The 24,231-nt window shown below is 39.3% G+C and overlaps 1 protein-coding gene across 1 annotated transcript in view; it reads left to right on the top strand.

The window, feature by feature from the left end:
- Nucleotides 1-24,231, top strand: part of NRG3 (neuregulin 3) — a 923,439-nt gene that overhangs the window by 872,074 nt on the left and 27,134 nt on the right. Inside the window, exons 5-7 of the mRNA XM_039546067.1 lie at nucleotides 254-356; nucleotides 9,030-9,156; nucleotides 18,926-19,053. Coding sequence (XP_039402001.1) covers nucleotides 254-356; nucleotides 9,030-9,156; nucleotides 18,926-19,053 — 358 coding nt within the window. The remainder of the gene's footprint in view (nucleotides 1-253; nucleotides 357-9,029; nucleotides 9,157-18,925; nucleotides 19,054-24,231) is intronic.

Genomic DNA, 24,231 nt, shown 5'->3' with positions numbered 1-24,231 from the left:
CTAATTATATGTTTCGCAGTGTCTTTGAGAACCATTAGCAAGAAATCTCATGATAGGCCATGTTACTGTAAATTTTCTTAACTGTTTTCTAGACCACAGAGGAGCATCAAAACTGTTGAGTGCTTAGCTGAACCAAACTCCCAAATCTCTGAGATTTGTCTGTTATTTGTTAAGATAATAAAATATTGACAACCATTTTTTTCACAAATATTGTTTTTGATGCTATTATAATTCTCAATTTTACTGTCCACAGAGAGCAAAGAGGTGTACCAACGCCAGGTGCTGTCTATTTCCTGTATCGTCTTTGGCATAGTCATAGTGGGCATGCTCTGTGCTGCATTCTACTTCAAAACAAAGTAAGAGCCTTCATCTATCATGTTTATTGTCTAGTCTGTCTTATTCCATGGCTTTCCAGCATGTTATAAACTGGTAGATTCTCTAAAGAGCAGGGCCGGCTCTACTGTTTTTGCCGCCCCAAGCAGTGTGCCGAATTGCCAACGCAGACGGCGGGGGCAGTCCGTGTGCCATTAGGGCGGCATGCGTTTCCACAGTGGCGGCAATTCGGCATCAGCTTCTGTCTTTAGCCAGAAGACAGAAGCCACCAAATTGCCACCACGGGCAGCTGAACATAGAAGCTGCCATCAAAATGCACGTGCCGCCCTAATGGCACATGGACTGCCCCCGCCATCCGCGGCAGCAATTCGGCACGCTGCTCAGGGTGGCAAAAACACACAGACTGCCGCCCTTTGCAGATTGCCACCCCAAGCACCTGCTTGGAATGCTGGTGCCTGGAGCTGGCCCTGCTAAAGAGAGTCTAGAACAGCAAGTTTCTCCACGGTGATCTCAGAAGGCCCTGTACCCAAGTCTACACACAAAATTAGGCTTTACAAGTGCTATGTGTTCTTTTTTTCTGTTATCATCAAAGGACAGACTTTGTCTCCTTTGAAGTGACAGGAAATGCTCTCTTCCTTGAATTTTCAGTATTAAGATGTTTATAGGCATATTCTGATTTCAGTTCCACCAGTGTAAATGCAGTATAATATTATAGGACAATAAATGTTTTGTCCTTTTGGAGGAAAAAAAAGGTTAATCATACTCCCTCCTTTTTTGCTTCATTTCATCTCCCCTCCCTTCACTCCCCTTCTGTTTCTGTCAGCTGGAAACAAGGAGCATAATTAGCAGAAACATACAGCTACATCTTTGCAGCCCACCACCAAGTGTTGATAGATCACTAGCATTCTATGGACAATAGTTTGTGAATAGTTCATCTAACAAAATAACATAGTAACAAGCAAGAAATATATGAAGGCAGCCTATACAATGTCCATCCCGGGTAATAAAATGCTTTCCAAACAGCTGTATTCTCTTTCCATTGTTTAATTTTTTCTCTGCTCCCCTCTCAACCGTCATCTTTTAATATTGTTTGTTAAGTTATGTGTCTAATTTAAGTTGTAACCACCTCAGAGAAGGTACCTGGATGCTTATCCAAACCTCTTGTGTTTGCAAAATCTCATCAAAACTGCCTCCTTTATAATGTTTTGTCATTTCTGTTTTCAGATGAAATCAAGACGTGCACAAGCATTGTATGAAAATAGAAAAAAAATAATAGTAAAAGTTAAAAAAGGTTTTTCAAACCTCAAGACAGTTTTGATTTGAGTTTCAGGTGAAGGCTGAAGTTGGTTCAAATTTCATCGAACTCCATTCACTCTGATTTGCTACATTTAATTTTTCCAGAGTATGCCTTGAACCCAGAGTTTGAATGTAGTGTTGGTCAGATGGATATAGTGGGAGAAGAAATGTAACTTTTCTCTCCTTGGTCCTCTTTTCCTATAGAACTTCTTCGTAGTGAAAGCAGCAAAGAGTCCTGTGGTACCTTATAAACTAACAGATGTATTGGAGCATGAGCTTTCGTGGGTGAATACCCATTTCGTCGCTCCAATACGTCTGTTAGTCTATAAGGTGCCACAGGACTCTTTGCTGCTTTTACAGGTCCAGACTAACATGGCAACCCCTCTGATACTTTGTAGTGAAAATTGTGAGTGCAGCATGTAGCCTTGCCATAGAAAGCAAGGTTTAACTCATATTTCAGCTCTGCAAGGAATTGCTGTCCTTCCAAAGTGGGATTGGGAATTCAGCTTGATCATGGAATGGATGCTGAAAGAGGAATTAAATGCTGAGTTGGAAGGACATGCATACAGCCAATGGGAACAATGAGAGAAACATGCCTCTCTCCTCAAAAAAACAAAACAAAACACAAACAGTTACTTAACTATGTGTCCCCCTTTGCACCACTGTGGAAGGATGGTGGGAATCTAGATCAGATCAGCACTCCAATCCATTACAGTTCATGGGAAAGAGCGGGGATGGTGACTTATTTGCGGGAGCTCTGGTTGCTACAATTTGTCCACAGACTTGTGAGTCTGAATCATGATTCAGGGGATTGGGAAGGGCTGAAGCTGAGATGGGGAAGGAACAGGGTTTCTGTGCTAGGATCTGGGATGAAGCTTGGAGAGAATTGAAGAGATGGAATAGTACTGTTACTGATGATTGTAGGTGAAAGAACTTAATTCTTCCTTGGTGTTCAGAGCAAATTGCTCCAGTGGGCCCCTTGTATACCGTACATGGAATTTGTTGTAAATCCTATGTGAATGGTATGTCTGGCTACAGTCCCATTTCCCAGAGGCCTTACACACCACACAAACAAACCAAACCCACCAGCCAGAGTGCCATCCCTAATTCTCCAAAGATAGCTACATCTGACTCCAGCACTATGACACTGTATCAGAAATTGAATTCCCTAACTGGCCTCCTCTTTTTACTTCTTGTAAATCTGTGACATAGTCCCACCTCCTGGCTTAGACTGCAGGAGAGGTATCAGAGGCCATGTAGCTACACAGACAGGTGGTGGTGCAGGGTTTGCCCACAGGTCTGAAGGAGGCAGGCAGTGTTTGGAGACATCATGGATGTGTGGAAATGGCTGGACCTGGTCAGAGATGGAGAAGAAGCTGGATGGAGCCCTGTAGGTTTTGGAGTCCTTTCAGAGTGTTGTCCAAACCCTTCCATTGATGGCTGGAAGCATCATGGATGAGACTCCCTTCTCCAAAACCAGCCTATCCTGGAGGATCCACTGTAGCCACAGGGCCATCTACATGGAAGCAGCCAACACCCTGATTCTTCGCCCCGTGTGAATCTGTTCTTACTCCCCTGTGGCTGGCTCTGTTGGAATCACACTGTCAGCTTCACCTCTGTAACCCAAGGGACCCCCTCCTCTGAAAGGGTAGTTCCCAGTCACAGTGGAGGCTCTCCCTTGCTTTGCCCTCCCCACACATTCAGAGCCCTAGGACCACATATCATTGTATGTAGGGTAATATTTAGATTTATTTATGGCATGTCCAAAAAATTAAAATGTCCCTAAAAGTTAGAGAATCTCTGATCTGACCTGAAGAAGAGCTCTGTGAAGCTCAATAGCTTGTCTCTTTTACCAAAAGAAGTAGGTCCTATAAAAGATATTACCTCACCCACCTTGTGTTTCAGAGAATCTCTGATAGTGTTAGAAAAAATAATATTTACTTGAATAAAATCTAGAGTTACTTAACCTGACTATTACACAGTTCCTGCTGCTGGCCTCATACGATATTTCTCCATGTATTTTCAATGTAGATATTTAAAAACAAAACAAAACCTTTAAAATATATTGCCAGAGAATTAAAAGACACTCATTTGCCAATCTGTCCTTCCAAGTCTTCATTTGGGGGTTATCAGAGAAGTATTTTAAGGATTAAACATAGAGAGAGGCTACTGCAAACAGAACCTGGACTGTTCTGTATCATTTTGATTTGTATGGACGCTGATGACTTGAATTATCATTTCTGACTGAAGGGCAGAAATAACAGCAGTTTATACCATCTGTTAGCAGAACATCTGTAAAATAGAAAGAAGATCCATTTGTTTTGCAAATAAAAACTTCAAAATAATTATTTTAATTGACTAATGACTTTTAAGTAGTAACCAACCAAGACCAGCTGTTTCTGGCTTTTATAGTTTCTAGTACATCTTACAATTTGTTGCAGGAATTGAATATACACAAACCTATAATTAACATCCATAAAATAGGATGAAAATGTCAAATAGTAGATCATTTTTGATTGGTGAATAAGCTTTTAGACTCCCAATAAGTTTATTCCAAATGTTAAATGTTACAAGAGCTTAGTTGAATGTCCCTGTGTTTTTGGATAACTGTGTGAGTGAAGAAATGTAGCCATACAGAAAGAAAGCCCCAGACATTCTTTCTTTCTCTCTATATATAAATATAAAAATTAGGATTTTATTATTTTTGTTTATTATTATATATTTTTATCCAAAAATTTAATCATATTGTGCTACTTTTGGTAAGCAGTTTGGCTATCATTATTTCGGTCACATTTTATATGAATAGTTTATAAAAAGTAAACAAATCATATAGATGTTTTAATAAATGGTTTATTGATAGTTATAGAGTCCAACAAGTGAGTAGTAGGTAGCTTCTGACCAGGGCCACCCAGAGGATTCGGGGGCCTGAGGCAAAGCAATTTCAGGGGCCCCTTCCATAAAAAAAAGTTGCAATACTATAGAATACTATAGTCTCATGGGGGCCCCTGCGGAGCCCAGGGCCAATTGCCTCACTTGCCCCACCCCCAGCCCCCGGGCTGCCCTGGGAAAAATAAACATTTAAAAACCTTCTGCATCTCAGCACAAACCCAGTTTTGAGAAAACTTCTTTTCAAGTCACCTTTACAAGGTATCACTGGTTCTCAGCATCAGCTAGTGCTAAAAGGCACTGAAGCTCATTAAAAGGGTTGGACACATATTTTCCATCAAAACTTTTTTTGGATCGAAAACTAGGGGTTTTTAAAAAGCAGAACAAATCACGGACAATGTCTACTTTCCTTCAAAATTTGTTGTGTTTTTTTTAATTGAAAAGCTGAAATTAGTCTGCCAAAACCTGAACATGGTTTGTGATTTCAGAAGAGTGTTGCCAGATATTTGCTGCTTGCTGTGTTTGATTGTTTAAAGAAACAATAAAAAAAATCCGCTTAAAAAAAATCCAAAACTTTTGACCCTCCTCAGCTTGTGACCAAATTCCTGATCCCCTCCAGTCAGAGATTTTTCCAGGTTTCTGATGCTGTGCTGGCTTCCTTGACTCATATCTGTCTCCATAATTTTGGGTTCATTTGGGTTAGAACATAAGAAGCTACACTGGGTCAGACCAAAGGTGCATTCAGCCCAGTATCCTGTCTATCGACAGTGGCCAATGCCAGGTGCCCCAGAGGGAGTGAACCTAACAGGTAATGATCAAGTAATCTCTCTCCTGCCATCCATCTCCATCCTCTGACAAACAGAGGCTAGGAACACCATTCCTTACCTATCCTGGCTAATAGCCATTAATGGACTTAACCTCCATGTATTTATCTGTTTCCTAGAGACTGGCTCCATGGGGTCCCTGACAAGCTGGAGATGGTTACTGTGGGTTTGTCTTTAATATAGCTTATGTACATACTCCACAAACTGAGCATTTGCGCTTGTTCCAGAATCTGGGATGAGCCTATGGTGTGAAAACTGAAAGGCTCAAAAATAGCACATGCATGTGAATGGAGACAGCATGCTAAAATTAAATTAACCCAGGGGGTCTCAAACTGGGGGTCGGGATCCCTCAGGGGGGTCACAAGGTTATTACTGGGGGTCATGAGCTGTCAGCCTCCACCTCAAACCCTGCTTTGCCTCCAGCATTTATAATAGTGTTAAATATATAAAAAAGTGTTTTTAATTTATAAGGGGGGAGTCACACTAAGAGGTTTGCTATGTGAAAGGGGTCACCAGTACAAAAGTTTGAGAACCACTGATTAACCCCTCTGGTGCCTCGGGGAATGCAGGGGAGGAGGTTCTCCCTTGGTAGGGTTGGGAAGGAGGTAGGTGGTGTAGGATATTGCTCTTCTCATGTGATCCCTCCCCCATGGATCTCTTGGCTCTATCATTGTTAATCTAAAGTGGCTAATTTTAAATGAAGTTACCCTCCCCTGACATGAATCTCCCTATGGCACTGAAATTAAATGTAGACTATAATTTGTCATTTGAGAAGTGAAAGGGATGGTAGCCCTAAGGGAAAAGATAACAGCTTGGCTCTTTGTGTTAAATAGCTGTCTGCAAGACTCAAACTGCTGAATGAGCTTTAGGGTAGGGAAGGCTGTGCCTCCCCAAACAGACTGGCCCTGCCCCCTATCCGACCCCCACCCACTTCCTGCCCCCTGATTGCCCCCCTCAGAATCCCTGATCCATCCTGCTCCTAGTCCCCTGACCACTCCCTTGAGCCCCCCCCAACCACCACTCCGGGACCCCACCCCCCGCAAACTCCCCCTGATCCCTGTCCCCTGACTGCTCTGACCTCTATCCACCTCCCCATCGAGTCCTGACAGACCTCCCGAAGGCCCATGATCCAACCTCCCATTCCCCATCCCGTGATCCCCCCCCAAACCTCTCCCCCTCCGCCCCTTATCCACACACCCCCAGCCCCGGCCCCTAACCATGCCACTTACCCCTGCCTGCCCACTCGACTGGAGCCTCAGCACGCCACGTCCAGGAGCGGCCCTGGACAGTGCTGCAGTGGCCTGGCTCCAGCAGGACCTGAGCTTGCAGCCCCGCCCTCTTACACATGGCTCCAAGCGGGAGGAGATCAGGCCCTGCCCCCTTACCATGCAGCTCTGAGCGGGAGGAGCTCAGGCCCCACCCGAGCCATGCCACTTTAGCTCTGTCCAGGGCTGCTCCTGGACACGGCGTGCTGAGGCGCCGGGGGATGGGGGAAGGCGGAGGCGGGAGTGGGGCCGGGGGGAGCCTCTGACATTCTCGTGGTGGCCCCTGTGGGGCCCGTGGCCTGGGGCAAATTGCCCCACTTGCTCTCTCCCCCCTCCCCCCCCCCGGCAGCCCTGCTTCTGACCCTGGCTTGTAAGAAGTTTAAATGTTTGTCCATTGTAATATGCTGTTTCATCCAAATCAAATCATTTGCAGGAAAGGTTTGGTTTCCATGAAAATTCTGTTGGAAAAAAAGAACATTTAAAAATTATTGGCCCATCCCATTTTGATGTTTTCAAAATGAAAAACTTCCAGATTTTTAGTTCAATAGAACTTTTTGTTTCAAAATTAAGTTAATGTAGAGGGGGAAAAGGTAAAAGAAAAACACATTTAAGAGGTCAAAATAGAAATGAAACATTTAGAATTGAGCAAAACGTTATGATTGACCTGATTTGAATTTTTTTCAGAGTTTCAGTTTGTAAATATTTTTGAGATTTCAACTTTTCATCCCATTTGGGATGGTAAAAATGTCAGTCTCAAAAATTCTCACAGTATGGGAAACCCAGGTCTATAACCTCTTCTACTAATGAGCTTAAATTACCTACAAACATACTACTCACATTTGTAACATGTTTATAGTGTCTGTTAATCAATTCTTAACTGTTTGTATGTTGTTTAAAACTAGATTCTTAATGTAGTATTGGCATCAGAGGGCACTGAGTGCTAGATTGGTGGAATATTTTCAAAATGTGATGGAGTTTTTCATTGAAATGTCAAATTTCAACACAAAAAGGGAAGAAAATCTTATTTCCTCCCCTCTGGGTTTTCTATTTCAGTTCAGCACCTTACTGAAAATACTTAGCTTTGTCCAAATTTGGGCTTACAATCAGCTGCTGTCACAGGGCTATTTCTGGTGTGACAGGCTTGGTCTATACTTAAACATTATGTCAATTTAGCTACGACTGTCAGGGATGTGGAAAAACACACCCCTGACTAACACAGTTTTGCTGACAAAACCCCAGTGTAGATGCAACTCTTTTGATGGAAGAGAGTGTCTGTTGATGTTGCTAACATTTTCAGGGGAGGTGTTGTTCCTACACTGACAGAAAAAAACTCCTTCTGTTGGTGGTCAGCTGCGTCTGCACAAGGGGCCTATGCCGGTATAGCTGTCTCAATGTAGGCTTTATAAGGCCACCCATAGAATGCTGCTGCAGCTGTGTATACTATTTTCTGTAGCAAAAAAAAATGTAATTAGTTTTTATGGGTAATTTAAAGTCTGATGGAGTCACTCTGTAGCTTATCAAGACTGAATGAACAGTCACAGAGATAAAAGGCCAAAGAATGTGTCCAGTTAATAATCATTGCCCAGCTGGGCTGTCTGCCGTCGAAAGATAAAAGAAATATTTAAAATGCAGATTATTGCATCCCATCCTCAGTGATGTACTGACTTTTAGGACTCAGATTGATGGTACAGTATGGCACTAGATGTAGAAATTCAGTAATGAAATCTGTAATTGTATGCTGAACATTGCTTGTCATTATGACTCAGCTATTAGCATCCACCATCTCTAGCACATAGGATTGTGAGTTTAAGTCCCACCCAAGAGTTTGTCTTCTTGCCAGTGGGGCTCATATCCAGTGCTTTTCCTGGGTGTATGGGGAAAGCTGGACTGTTAAAGTCATTAAACCAAGATCAAATCTACAATGCTTTTCAGGTAAAAGTCAAAGATGCTATGGCAGTTTTCATAATTAATCGGCAGTAACAATGGTTTCTTGGCCAAAAATCTCTGCTACAAATGAAAACATGTTCTTCAGTCTTTCAAAGCTATTTGTGAGCTATATTGGATGCTCTATTTTCTTACAAAAATACTACAGTACCAGTATCTAGTTTAATATTATAGTGCAGTATTATAATATACTTTTATACATTTAAAATCAGGATCTGTTTTCTTCCCTGCTTTAAATTTCATTAGATAATGTTTGCTGCATTGAAATATATGGAGATACTGGCAGATTAGCTACCAGATTGACGTGTTTGTTAATCCACTAGGAGCTATCTGTGTTTAATTACTGTACCTAAAGTTCTTAGCATCACTGATGAAAGACAAGATGAGGCTGGAGGTGGGGGAGCATGGATATAAGAATATCATAGTTATTGTAATGGAGAAAACAAGTACATTTCTATATGAATTGTATTTCTGCCTGCAGGAAACAAACTAAACAAATTCAGGAACAGCTGAAAGAGACAGAGAATGGGAAAACCTACAGCCTTAATGCTTCCAGCATGATGGCAAAATCAGAAACCGTGGCACAAAGCCGAGTCCAGCTGCAAAATGTAAGTAATTTTGCCAACTGCAATACTTAATTGTCTGGCTGAGTTTGTGGTGTTGATAGCATCAGACTTGCATATTGCTATTACTCAGGCATAACTTTAGTTCACACCCGATTGGTAGAAGAATGGGGGAAAGATATTTCAGTTTACTTTCAACTGATTTTAAACTGTCCAATATAATGTATTAAGAATAAAAATGGTTCTGCATATGAAGATTGTATGGATTTGTCCTTGTAAATCCAGCTTCTAAATAATTCCAAGAGCTGGAACTAAATGTATGCATGTACGCCAATATAAAAAAAATAGAAAGTTGATGCTCCAATGAAGAAACTCCAGATCATCTTGCGAACGTGACCTTAGATGAAATAATATTAGACCACAACCAAAAAAGAGTTTAGTTGTCCATAAATAGCTTTGTACATAGCTATCATCTGAATCTAGTGACATATAATTTTACATGCAATCCCACAAACATCAGATATATAAAACTAACAAAGATTGAAACAAGAAAATTGTGTGATAAATCCCAAAGTATTTACCTTACATTCCTAGTCACTTTCCAAAGGATGTCTCCCCACCCCCACGCCTTTCCACAAATCGCACACTTGTTAGTACTGTCCACTTTTAAAGAGCAAAGATATGCGAAGAAAGATACAAAGACGTGGAACAAGGGAACAAAGACCCTGCTAGCATACCCAGAAATACAGCATAATGGGCAATCACATGAGATGTATTAAAGCCTCTCAAAATACTTAAGTCTTTCTGAGTTTGTATTTTATTTGTGAATCTAAGAAATCATCATACAAAATGCAATTTATACTCTACTGAACAGATGTACTAAGACAATGAAATGCAAAACCCATAAATGAGAATCCTGTCTCTCTCTAAAATGTTGTTAAGCTTCATTTTACCCAGTAGTAGATTTGTTTCTTTTTCTTTGTGATAGATGAGAGAAACAATAGGCTTTCATCATGGATCACAATTCAGTATTCAATAAATTAAGGTTACCTCTTAAGCTCTCACCTTCCATACCAGCTCCAGCTGAGAGTTTGTCAGACCTTACAAGATTTGAGGGGTTTCAGTCTATCCAGATTCACCACAAAAACTGAGATGCAGCAGGAAATAGGGAAGAACATTTGCACCTCTGAGTCAATGTTAAAACAATCCCTCCCCACAGGTTGCTAAACTCATACTGTAGCCTCATCCATGCTTCAGCCAAATTTGTTTGCTGAACTGGTTCAAAGGCCTGATCCAAAGCGCAGTGACCTCCATGGACTTTGAATAAGATCCTAATATACGGGTCCAGATTCATCAATACACTCTAGTTGCTTTTGTGTTGCCTGGGTGATACGGAGCACCAATTCAACAGCCAGTTAAGCTAGGTTTATAGCTATTTTGTGTCCCTGGGGAGCGCTTAGCACCTGGATCATAATTGTGAATATGATGCTCATTTAACTAGTTCATGCTAACTTACTTCATATTTAGTTTGGCTAAGCAGAGGGGATAGGGTCAACTTTGTTTATATCAAGTTAGCCTTAAACAATATAAAACTGTTTAGAACCAGTTCAGCAAATGCAGGTTGAATACAAGTCTAGACAGAACCTCCATTGTGGAAGGGAGGACTTTTGGATGATCACATGATGTGCATTAAAGGTATGGCTCCTTTTTTGTGCAGAATAGCTCCAGTAAACTGACCTACTTCCAATTCATGATACCTATTAAAATTCCTCGTGGTTTAATTTCATCTGGTTCAGTTACTTTTCACTTTTCCCCTTCTTCTTCTCCTTGAGTCACAGAACTGTGCATAAGCAATGGCTCTTTGTATTGCTGCAGTGAAGTTCTTCTTCATACAGGTCTCCCCAAAGAGTTGGCAAATGAGCAGGTGCTCCATGGTCTGCACCTCACATATATTTGTGTCATTAGAGTGCACCCCATTTGATCATATTAGTCTTTGATCTGCTAGTTTGCGTGTACAAGTGATTCAGGCAGCGCCTCGTTGACCAGTCTGTATTGGCCCCTCTGGAAAGATCTTCTTGGGGGTTCCAGATCTATTTCAGTGCATCCTACTATGCATAGTCTTTCATTCCATAACCTTGTCATGCCTAGCCAGTTGTTGTATCCAAAGGCACAATGTTGGTTATAAAATTATTTCACAGTTTAAGGCATTTGATTATTCCTGTGTGACCATATAATGGATGCCTTGGATCTTCCATCTGCTGTGATCTTTCCCTTTGGCTTGCTACCTTCCTCCTGAGATCAGGTGGTGCAATGACAGCCAGTAAGTACAGGCTGTCCCTTGGTGTTGGCTTTAGACATCCTGTTATTCCACGACAACTGTCATTTAAAACAGGGTCTAATTTCTTAGCATGGAAAGATCATTCCTACGCTGGATAGGCATACTGTGCTATGGAGTAGCACAAGGCAATAGCAGTGGTTGGCAAAATAGCTGGATTGGCTCCCCACGTTGAGGTAACCAACTTTCAGAGGTTCACCACCAGGTAGACAGGGTTTGGAAGATTAGCCACTAGGGTTTCATCCCAGGTGGTGATTAATTTCCGCTTGGCTTCTCAATGTCACAGATGTCTTGGCCGGGTGGACACAAAACCGGTTCTTATTCCCCCTTACAAAAGCTTACAAAAGCTTTTGTGAAGATTGCTGATTCAGAATAGCTATCATCTGTGTTACCAGCACATTAGCAGGTGAAGTGAAGTCTGTAAAGTGCTTTTTGTGATCCTTTGCTCTAACACATGCTAGGTCTCAAATATTGCTATGTACATTGTCTCTTTCCCTTTCTTTTTAATTGTCAAATATATTTTGTTCCAACTTTGTAAATAATTATTTAGTGTCTTTTGAGCCTTTGACAAACACACCATAAGCTTCACTGATGTCCTATTCTATTGTCATCATAATAATGCTTATTATGTCCCTTTATAATGGTCATGATAGCTGAAGGGGTAGTTTGTGGATTCCAGTTTTGGGGGATTTGAAATAATAAACAGTAACAATGGTTTTCAGCCAAAGTTTGCTTACTAGCCAGTGCTGTTCAGAATGGTGATTACCAATTATGGTAATTAACACACTGTTTTCCAGATCTTGTTGCTGCTGGCAGGGAGATGCTCTAGCCTTGCTTTTAATGTTTTTTCCCTTTGGGAGCAATGACATTAAGGAAGAAAAAATAGAATGACCTTGCACGGTTAAGGATGTAGCATAACTGCAGGGTAATAATGGTTTCTATTATTGGAAAGACTTTAGTGCAGGAAGGCACTTCATTAAATATTCATAAACCATCACAGTAAAACAACAACAACACAAGACTTTCAAACTAGTTCCAAAAACTGGGAAAGTGCAAAATATCAACCCTTAGGGGGCAAATCCCGCCTCCTCATCTGAAGCTGTAATGGGGTTCTGGTGTGAAGGACTGGGAGCAGGACATTGATGAGGAGGCAGAGCATTCCTGTGAGGAAACCGAAGTATATTGGGACCACACAGCACTACTTCAGTCACTGAGCTGTAGTAGTCTCCATGGAACTTTGCCTCAGCAGCTCACAATCTGTTGATGATGGGAAGGATTCCACACCCAGCCCAGAAACGTCTCTCCAGGGCCCAGCCAAGCTTGTTAGACAAGGCGCTAGGCTGAGCATTTGGCCCCCTAAGTGCATATTGTTGCCCTGATCCTTCTCCCATTGATGTCAAAGGCAAAAGTCAAAGTGACTTCAATGGGAGTATGATCAAGCCTGTGCCATGGCAAAAGATGGATGATGAAGATCCACCCTCCTTCAAAAAATTAGAAGTGCTTACGTGACATCCATGAGAAGTGTTCACTGGGGATTTTTAGCAACTACTGAACCCTGATAACTGACAATGGGGGAACCTCAGAAGACTTAGATATTTGATTTTCATATGTCCCCCAAAAGTGTGCTTATATAAATCTTTGAAGTCTTCTCCTTGCCTACCCCTTTGAGTGGATCCCCAAAATCTCCCTCCCTCTTTCCTACCTCACAAGCTACCAGACTTAACTCCTCCTTCCCTAAACTGGGTCTGGTGGCTCCTCCAAATTTTATACCCAGCTTATTTTCCCTCCTGTTCTCTGTAATAGTTGTGAAACTGGGTAAGGTAGACAATGTTTGTGTAAGGTTTATGAGTTTAATAAAGTCAAATGGCTGTGGTATTTCAGGCCATGGTTAAACATCTGCCGCATGCTAATCTAGAGGTTGGTGCATTTCATTTGTGGGTAAAGTGATCCCAATGCACAGATTCTTCCAAACATGCTATCCTTGCTCTCCCCTTTGGAAGAGATCCAGAACACAATTAGTGGTACTCAGCTAACTTTGCAAAGAGGCTGGCTTTAACGGAGCTCGACCAATTACAGTGCAAGGCTGCCACCTCTTCCCACAACCTTTTTAAAATTGGAGATTGGTAAATCAGGGTTGTATTGTTTATACTTTGAAAGGCACTTTGGGTTTTTGTTAATGAGAGGTACTATGTTAATGTAAATAAATTATTACTGTACTATTGTAGGTAGACCCTATATTTCATTTTGAACCATGCATTCAAATTGATTACAAATTTGCATTTCACTCTAGCCTAACTCATTATATTTGCAGCTGTTGCAGGAAAATATGGATTAATAAATCTCAATCCTTCTGATAGCCCACTTCCGTGCCAATTAAAGATTTCTTTACAACAGCTTGATTATGAAAATCACATACAAGGTTAAAAACTCTGGATGTTTGCTTTCAAAATACTTTCCATTTGTAATGCGGTCTCTTGCTGAATCCTAAACTAAATGTTATCCAGTTGGAATCCGTGTTTCAAATTGCGGTGTGGGATGTTCCCCTAAATTCATTAAACATTCATATGGAAGGGTTGCTTTTACAGTCATGTAATGAGATGTGAAATAGATGCTCAAGTTAAGCAACATGATATTCAGAAAGCAACAGGGATTGCTGATAGTGTGAAATGTAGAAGCATTGGAATTCAGATTGTTCACATCCTTTATTTTTGTGTCTCCCTTCAGGAGAATATCCACAGCTAGGAAAGGAAGGCTACCTAGCAAAATGTGGAGTTGTATTGCCTGGGCAGATCCACATTGTAGGACTCATGTGTCAGGCATGTGAGCTACAGAACATTTGGTATTAAATCTGTTGGGGCGGTGGGCGCTCAAGTCAGCCTGAGATCCATATGTTCCAGAAGTAACCCCACCCTATACGTCTCCTCAGTTTCTTAATGCTTAATGAAAGCATTCCAATAACGTCTCTGGAGAAGAGAAGAGGGAGAATAAGTGTAGATTTTCAGGTGCAATACACTTGGAGAGCTCCATTTACCAGGAGATTACATTCATTTCTTCTTTATGAATTTCTTCTGCAAGTCCACCCCTTTTCTCCCCCGTACTAGACTAACCATCATCCACAAATTCTGTAATTCTATAAAACAAATCAGCAATCTTGTTTGGTAGGGAAGAATTATTATTTATAAACTCCTGCTGCTTGTAGCTTGCGATTCTATTATCCCCAGGTGTTTGTTGAGCTTTTTCCCCTTAACACTGCTTCCATTATTTTGTTAGGGATATAGTCTGATTTATATGATAGTAATGGTCAGGATTACTCTAATTTTTTTGTTTGAAGAGTGTTACTACATTTATTATTTCCTATTTCATTCCCATTTGTCTGTCACTTTTCAAAAATAATCTCCAGCAATACAGTCAGCTAATTCCTGGGATGTCTTGAACCTGGATCAGTTTGTGTATCTGTACATATTTTCCAAGTGTTGTAATGCTCTACTTGTTATTTATCAATAGTTACTTTTACCTCCTTACTAGTCGTTCAAACTTCTTTTGTGATTTTTTTCTCGTTAAAGACATATTTAAAGAAAGCAGTAGTGCTGTTATTCTTGAGTCATCATTGATTTAAATTCAATCCTACTGCTTCTCTAGTACTACTACTTTTCCCGTGATATATTTCAAAAATTGCCTTATCCCCCCCACCCACAACCCTTAGCATTCACTCATAAAGGGACAGATTGTGTCTGTTCTTAATGCAGCTACTTTGGGGAGTAAGAGGGAGAAAGATCCCTCTGCCCCTATATGACCACATTAGGGCTCCCTAGATTTTAAGGAGTACAGATGCTCACCTGCTATTCCACCCTTGCCCATGCAAGTGACAGAGACGGGGGAGACATGCAAAGAGAATACTCCACCTTTCTTATCCTCAGAAGAAAAGGCAGGAAATTGACACTCGCTGGTGCTCTTCTTGGAGGTGGGAAAGGGGAACAACCATACTTCAATTCTCAATCTAGCCCTAAGGTGGTATTTTATCCATGTTGCTTTTTTGTTGTCTGTGTCTACCTACCCTGCAAGGCTTTTTATACTCAGAACATTCTTGTTGGTCACTGACTACTTCTTTCATTTCCACTAAAGATTTCCTTTAACTCTCATAAATTTTGAGTAGCCCTTTGTGAAGCAAACTGGCCAAATTTTTGCATTCACCTTGACCAGCAAAACTGTGGGTTTTCAACCTAATTAAAATTCCTTGTAGGAATTCCTGGCCTCTTTTAACACCTGTGAATTTTTAAACTTCCTGCCACTACACCTTACTCAGTAGATCTCTTAATTCCCCATCACCTTATTTCCTGATGTCCAGTACTCTTGTTTTGCTGCATTTTGTGGTCACATTCTTCACCATGCTTGGTTCAAGTACTTGTGGTCACTGGTTTCAAACTTTCCTAATATTCTCATATTCCTCACTATCAGGGATAAAAATGCATATTAGACCATGCTGTGTCCTCAGATTTTAATAGTATATCTAGGAAAGGGGTGGAATATTACTTGTGAGAAGCTGAAAGGATGGGTAATTGCCTATAACAGTTTATTTTCTCCATGAAACTGTGAGTAATTGAAAATTTGCACAAAGGTTTATTTTTTAACTCTATCATTATTCATTAATTTATTTAGCCACATGTATCAAAGGACTTTTCAGTAATTGCTCAAACAAGAAGCACAAATAGTCAATCAAGAGACAATAAAAACCTAAAAATAAATAGCACAAATAAATCTTTAGCTGTGTTTTAAACTTAACGCAAAGAGCCTGCCTCAAATAACTCTACCAAACAGGGCGACTAGCTTGATTGTTCAGGTTTGCAGCCAGAAGAAGCTGTGGTTGTTCAGCACTTGTGAAAATCAGGTTATCAGTGTGTATAGGAATGGTATCTGGGAAATGGAGAGAGAAGGGACATGGAAAGTACGGTCAATCTTACGGAGGAATAAATACAGTAGTGAGTATAAATGTACATAAATATGTGACAAGGGACATGAATACCAACAAATTCCTACAGACAAGATGTCATTAAAATTCTCAAGACAAAAATGTAAACCTGATTCTTAGCTTCAAAGGCAACCAGTGTAATTGCACAAAACTGTTTAGAGGCTTGTGAAAAGTGCTTACAAACTGGTATCTGACCCATCACAACTGGAGTCCTTGTGAGTTTTGCTCTTGACTTCAAGGAATGTGGAATCAGGCCACATGAGTCTTTTTTTAGTTTCTGTGTGAATTAGCATCATAATTATGGGCCAGCTGTAAATTTAAAAATGAAGAAATAAATCTGTCAGCTAAACAACACCAACAAAAACCCCCCACTACCCTGCAGAGAGTGCCTGTTGGGGAATTTGGTAAATGGGCTGGTATTTTATCCAACCTTCTAGGGCACTTTGAAAGGATCGTGCCTCTCTTCATGTCTGGGGAAAACAGATGAATTGTACCATCATCTGTCCCAACCCACAGCAACTTTTCACACCAGTCCAGAGGGCAGGACTGAGCTCTAACTGCTGTTTATGGTTCACTTAAGACTCATGATTTTACAAGCCATTTGGACCTTCAGTTTAATCTGATGTAAAATACAAGAAGGGACAGGAATAGCTTTCTCGAGTTATCAGTTCATTCTTTTTGTAGATCAAATTGATGTATTCAGGTCAAAAATCAAAGGCAGTTTCCTTTCTGCATCTGGCAGAGAAACCATTAAAGTTTGAAACCTTTGGGAAAGCTGGCACCTTAAAAATCATACTTCTGTCTGAAAATGTTTTACCTACTATTGTTACCAGTGATCACTAAGCTCCCTATGACTGAAAGAGATCAGAACCTAATACATTTATTCTAGTTTTCCAGTGTGTTTACTTTGTGCATTTGACAGCACTTTGCGTATATTCAGTTTCATTGTCATGTCTCCCCCCTGCCTTAGTCATTTTATCCTGTTGTTTGTGTGGATGTTTCACATAGCAAGCAGGGAGAGGCAAAACGCAGGGGGGAAAACGTGTTTGTTTAGCCACAGAAAATGGCCAGGTGAATCAAGGGTGGATGTAATAACTAAAACTATTTTTAACTCATTTTTAAATTGACTAGATCTCAGGTTTCTGTCATCCCTTTCTGATTTTGTTGAAGATGGTAGGATGTATGATTAAACCTAAGAAAGGGGATATTTTAGTTTTTATTTGCACTAAATGTTGGGCCTTTTCTGTTAGGCTACAGAATAACTATGACAAAGAGAAGCATTGTGACAGAAATTGTACCAGTTCTTCACCATGGACAGTTTATATTGAATCACTGTTACCCTTTATACTGTAATGGTTGTTTAATAATATCAGCTATGACTTTCTAGGGAGTGTAAGTGATTTAGGCATCCTTGAGTTAACTTGTATCATGTCCTATCTTGCACAATACTTTGTTTATTGCATAAGGAATGCAAGTATTGGTGATATATAGCAACCCAAAGTTGGAAAACATAGGGCCATCCAGGCTAACTTTAGGTAACTGTCAAGTAGCCTAAGAAAGCTGCCAACTGCACTACTTTTTAACATCTACATGAAAAGGCAGATCCATTTCTCATATCTCTGGGATATTACCCAATGAACACTATGGATGAGCAAACTGGTTTCATAAAATAAGAATCAGACTGCACAATCATCCATCCCTGACACCATACTGAAATGGAATTTATTTTGAGTTTTTAAACGTTCTGTTATTCATTTGTTAATATTTACACATCTCTGCACTTTCTGGTTCCACTTGGAGCCAAATCAGAGAAGTGCTCACTGTATTTTCAAAACAAAAGACCAACATGTATGTAATTAGAAGAAAGTTTGTTCTTGTTTCATTTCCATTTCCAAATGTATAGACTCTAGCAGTTCCTATGAGGATTAGTACTCAAATAGAGAATACCATACCCATAGTACCACTGGAATGCCAATTACTTTCAGACTGTAAATGTAGACCCCTGATGGCCCTGAGTCTCAAATTGCAAATCAGGATGTAGACTTTCCCCAAAAGATGTTTGGATCCACCATTTCTTATTTATTTGAATCCAAGTGTTTTTTTTTCTTTTGGGTTTGTTAGTTCCATGTGTTAAAGAAAGGAGACATAGTAAGGGCCCTGCCAGGTCCTAAGGATCTTCTGAGATATACCATCTTGGAGGGGTAGTTCTAAAATCAGGCATGTGACTAAAGGAATCAATATTATAGCATTCCTTAATACTAAGGGTAGAGGTACCTGTATAATACTGCAATAACACTAAATACTTTCAAATGGTAAATGTCAATATTTTAACAGTGAGTACTGTATTTGTGCTTTCCAATATGCATAGGTTATTTAATTCATTCTTTTTCTCCCAGTGACATTTTTATTTAAAAAACCTCCCATCCTCCTTCCTTTTCATCTCAGATATTGATAACATGCATGATGTATTCTGATTTTAATATATTAATTGCTTTTTATTCTCTGTACCACAGTATTCAAAGACAGACAGGCATCCTGGGACTGTGATGGGAAAAGTTATGGAGTCTAGTTTTTCAGGCACTCAATCTTTCCCTGAAGCCTTGTCTCCTGACAGAGGAAGCCAGCCTATGAAGCAACATAGGTAAGCAAATGGCTCTCAGACCAGAAAATTGACAGGCAGAGATATCACTGGTTTAGTGATACATATACAAGATTATTGTTTCTTGTGATGGGGAGACACTCAAGACAGTATGTACTAACAGAGACCTTATCCAATCATTAAACAGATGACCAAGCATTTCCTTAGCTGTAGGCATAAAAAGGCATTAAAGATGCTCACAGACTATATCTACCTTTTGTAAAGAGCCTAGAGGAACTATTAAGTGACACTATCAAAGCTGTAGACAGAGACTAGTGAATTAAACAATTGTATTCTGAGAAACCATTGAAAAACAGATTTTTCCTCTCCTGCCCTATCTTAGTTCATGAAGTTAATGGCTCATGCTCCCCTAGGCAGGCTCTGTTGCAAACTTTCAACCTTTTCTGAATGTTTCTTTAAACAAATAGAATTCTAAATGAAAAATGATTGGTTTCGGTGTATATTCATGAGTACACCGAATATACTTTTTTGTGCTTTTGAAGACCTACTTTTTACAAGTTTGGATACATAATGCTTCCAAGGGTTGGGGTGTGTGGAGGGGTCAATTTTCAACATTGAAAGAGGTGTCCCTTTTTTAAAAAAATTCTGGTTTTTCATATGACAAGTGTATATGATGGGCTGAGATATTCATATTCAAATTCATATCTGGTGGAAACAGCTTTATTTAGCATCACTGAACTTGTGGTGCACAAAGAATATGGATGATTTGATAACAGGAACAACTAAAGATCTCAAAAACAATGGCAGAGAAAAAGGAGGGCAGAATGATGTCCATATGCAAGTCTAGGGAGAAAAACTTAATGATAACAATATGGTCTATTCCTTAAGACTATTATACTTAATAAAGTCTTCCTTTGCCCTACTTTACTGTAACTCTTCTATTATTTGGTTGTATCCCAAAAGGACATTTCATTCTAGCCACCTAGATCAGCCACAATTTCTCCTTTTTTTATATTCTAATAGATTGGAAGGCTAAGAAAATCAATCAAAGTACACTGTTGAGTCAATAAGGGACAATTGGGGACCATTACATTTGCCTTAGTTATACCTTTTAACATGGCAATAAACACCAACTCTCATGTAAAATTCACTCACTAGAGCCCCAGTTTCACAAAGTGTTTATGCACATTCTCTAAGTGCTTTGCTGAATAGAGATGAACTACTGAATTGGTGCCTAGAACATTTTCCATTAAAAGATTTTAATCTCATTTTAGTTAAATGGAAAAGATATTTTATAACCCTTTAAAAGTAAAATATTTCAAATGAAATAAATGTCCATATTTATGATCTCTGTGTATAAAATTATGTTATAAAGTTTCATCAGGAAATGTCTCTTGACTCTTATTTACATAATATATCATGAAATCATAAAAGACCCGAATATTTTTACCCATAAAAGACCCAAAGATTACCCTAATATTTAAATGTTGTTTAAAATAAAAATCTAATAAGAACTTCCAAACACATTCATTTTTCTTCCACAAGGAAGTCACTCTATAAGCCATATTTATTTAAACTCTTCTAGATTAGAAGAATTCCTATACATTTGACAATAAAGTATCCAATCCAATATTCTGCACTGCTAATGCTGCCTTCTTTGCTGAAAGAAAAACAGGATCAAGCGCCTTATTTGCAGGGTGCCAGCAATAAGTTATATTAATATTACTTGCATCAAAGATGTGTTTGCACTGATTGATGAGCTTGCCTTGATTTATAAATAATTGCTTTCATAATTTTATAATTTGCAATTTAATATATCAAGCCTTTGTTGTATAAAACATGCAATAGACTTTAGAATGTCAGTGATTTATAAGCCCATCATTGATTTATGCATCATGCAACCGCTTCATAAGTTACTCTGTGTCACTGGTTTACAAGTACTGCACCACTGATTGATTAGTCATCTGTCTTATGTTGTTTTTTTTAGTTTGGGCCCTTTCTTTATAAGACTTATGTTACAGATTTCAAACTAGTTATAATTAACTTTTGTTTCTATATTTTACATGTGACCAATTTAGGAAAGTAATTTTAATTACTAATGATAAATTTTGCCCTAAATATTACTTGTGTCAAGTAGTTGAGGTCCCTGGGGCAAACTGAGCAGTGATATAGAACTCAAGTTAGCAGATCGCTTAAGCATATGATGAGCTTTACATACCAGCTGCTGGTAGATGTAAGCTAAGATTTTGCTCCAGGAGGTACAGTCCAAGGGGAGATGGAGCAAAGGTGGGTTTACTCCAACTTTGTGCTCTCGGGACTTCAGACTGCTCTGGTGTTGAAATGGCCCCTGCGTAAATTAGAGCAGCCTAATTTACAGCAGCCCCTCCAGGCCTGCCTATGGGCTTCTCCACATTTTTTAACAACTACTGTTGCTCAAGATCTAGTTTATATAGATGGAACAAATGACCACTTTGCTACTCATGAGTCCAGAGTCTGATCCCCTTACCCTTGTTGAGCAGCAGTTTGTTCTGCAATTAATCCTAGTGATTTAAATTCATTGATTTAATTGGTATTAACTAAAGAGTATACTACTGTTAAATGCACATTAGGAAGTCAGAAATCCACTGTAAAGTAATTATATTTTCCTATGAAGATGGCAAAATAGTACCCTGAGTTCTGGCATTTTTATTTATTTATTTATATTAGAGCTGGAAAAAAAATTCTGGCAAAAGTAAGCTCTTTCTTTGTAGGTTCAGTAAACATTTCGTATATTTGACCAGCAGAAAGTAGGATGGCAACGTCACTTATCTGTTTCCTTAACCCTTAGGGGGTTGTGCATGTGTGTAGTGTACGGTTCATGAGCAAAAGCTTAGTTATCATATTCAAATAACATATGAGTCCCAGGGCTAGACAGCTGGACCCCATGGATATAGGTTGGGTGCTGTAAAGGAGCTGTAACATATGCAAGAGGATGAGAGAAATGTATGGCCAGCTCTGGAAGTGTGGCCAGATTACAGTCCCTTTGCATCACTCAAATTAAGAATCTGGCTCATGATATTAGACATAACAGTTCAACAAATAAATGCTAGGGGAAAACTTCATTACCCATGCTTGGATTAGACACAGTCCTGAAATTCTTTTGGTGCCCTGATGCTACCTCTAGCACAGTGGCTCTCAACCTTTCCAGATTACTGTACCCCTTTCAGGAGTCTGATTTGGCTTGTGTACCCCCAAGTTTCACCTCACTTGAAAACTACTTGCTTGAAAAATCAAGCATAAAAATACAAAAGTGTCACAGCCCACTATTACTGAACAATTGCTTACTTTCTCATTTTTACCATATATTTGTAAAATAAATCAATTGGAAAATAAATATTGTACTTACATTTCCGTGTATACTATATAGAGCAGTATAAACAAGTCATTGTCTGTATGCAATTTTAGTTTGTACTGACTTTGCTAGTGGTTTTTATGTAGCCTGTTGTAAAACTAGTAAATAACTAGATGAGTTGAGGTACTACCCCCTGAAATACCTCTGTGTAATCCCCGGGGCTACACATACTCCTGATTTAGAACCTCTGCTCTAGCAAAAACACAGGAGGAAAAAATGTTCTGATGCTTAAAATTTACCTCACTACAAATATTGTAAAGAAAGAAAAGAAAGGAAAAAACCCTGCTAAATACACATGAGCTTTTTGTTACAGTAATTTATCTGATTCTTCTATAGCATGGCTCCTTGATATACTAAATCTCATTATAATCACACTGTTCTTTTCATAATATTCACACTTTTGTTTAGGTCCTAAGGATGCTGTTAATATTCTCTTAGTGGCAAATATTTTAAAGACTGTTGTTATTATTGGCTGTTTGATTTCTGTGGCAAGCCCATTACAATATATACAAAACCCAATCTGAAATAGAACTAGTGAGACATACAAATGCAAAACCAAGAGTTTTAAATTGTCATGTTTACCAACAGACTGAAGTATGTTTTCTATGTGGATCAAAGGGAAATCAGATCACAGCTCATATTACTGTATATTTATTTATCTGCTGTATGCCTGGGTGAAGATTTATCCACGTCTCTTCTTTGAGGGAACCGTGTATAGCATAGACTAGTCTGGAGGCTGATTCACTCTGTATCATCATTCATAAACAGTCTGACAGAGGTCTTGTTGTACAATATTACATCATTGCACAATATTTATTCTGACAGACTCTCATGTTAGCAGATATAGGAGATCCTTAATGATTAAAATACTGAAAACTGATCTAAAGTGCATCCCCTTGATCAGAATAAATGTTAGCAGCAGATTGCCTAAACATACTAAGGCTAAAAAATTGTCAGGCTCTTAAGATATATCAGGAGACAGTGTCTGGCAACTAACTGTCATTGGGGCATATGTTTGGTCTTGCTGTCAACAGGGCAAGAAACGTGCATTTCAGTCTTAGACAGCAAAGTATGTATGTTTTTGTCAGTACACAACATCGTATACTTCCCGTAGCAGTACTACTGAGCTATCAACTATGTAAAATAAATAAATATGCATAGCACAATCCAGCAAATTATGTAAAAATGTACAATTTTTGCAACTTGTCTTCTGAAAATAGATAGCTCACGCTTACAATTGTGCGAGCTTTTCATTATTGCTACTTTAGTGCAGTGCTATTTAAATCTTTACCTTTTGTTCCTAATTAACATTCCCTATCCCTTTAGTGGTGTAGGAAATACTTTTTTTATATTGTAGGAATATCAGTTACTTGCAAACAGCAATTGTTTTTATAGAGAATTTTCAGGGTTGTGTCATCTTGTCGTGCTTGCTCCTCTCTCTGTTTTTTGTTTTTTTTCTCTTTCCCCACTTTCTTTTTTCTATTTTGTCATGGGGAAAGGGAAAAAAATGAAAACTGAAAAACCAAAAATATTTCTTTTTCAGGTTCAGGAATAAAAAACATGTTTTCAATAAAAGACCAATTTTCAGCGACCAAAAATTGTCTTCAGAAAGTTTTGACCAGCTCTAGTTTTAATGGTGGCCACTCTATTTGCATTTGAGAGTTGTTTTGTTCTGTTATTTTGTTCATAAATTTACTTTTATTTTTGCAAGTTCCCAAACAAGAGCAAACAAAGGCCTCTAAACTTAGCGGGGCTCCATTTCAGGCTTCTGTCTGTGCAGTTCTTCTTGCAGGTTTGGTACCAAAGAGTTTCACAAACCTCTTACAGGC

The sequence above is a fragment of the Mauremys reevesii genome, linkage group 7, assembly GCF_016161935.1.
Source record: "Mauremys reevesii isolate NIE-2019 linkage group 7, ASM1616193v1, whole genome shotgun sequence".
Lineage (NCBI taxonomy): Eukaryota > Metazoa > Chordata > Testudines > Geoemydidae > Mauremys > Mauremys reevesii.
This window is presented reverse-complemented; position numbering and strand designations above follow the sequence as displayed.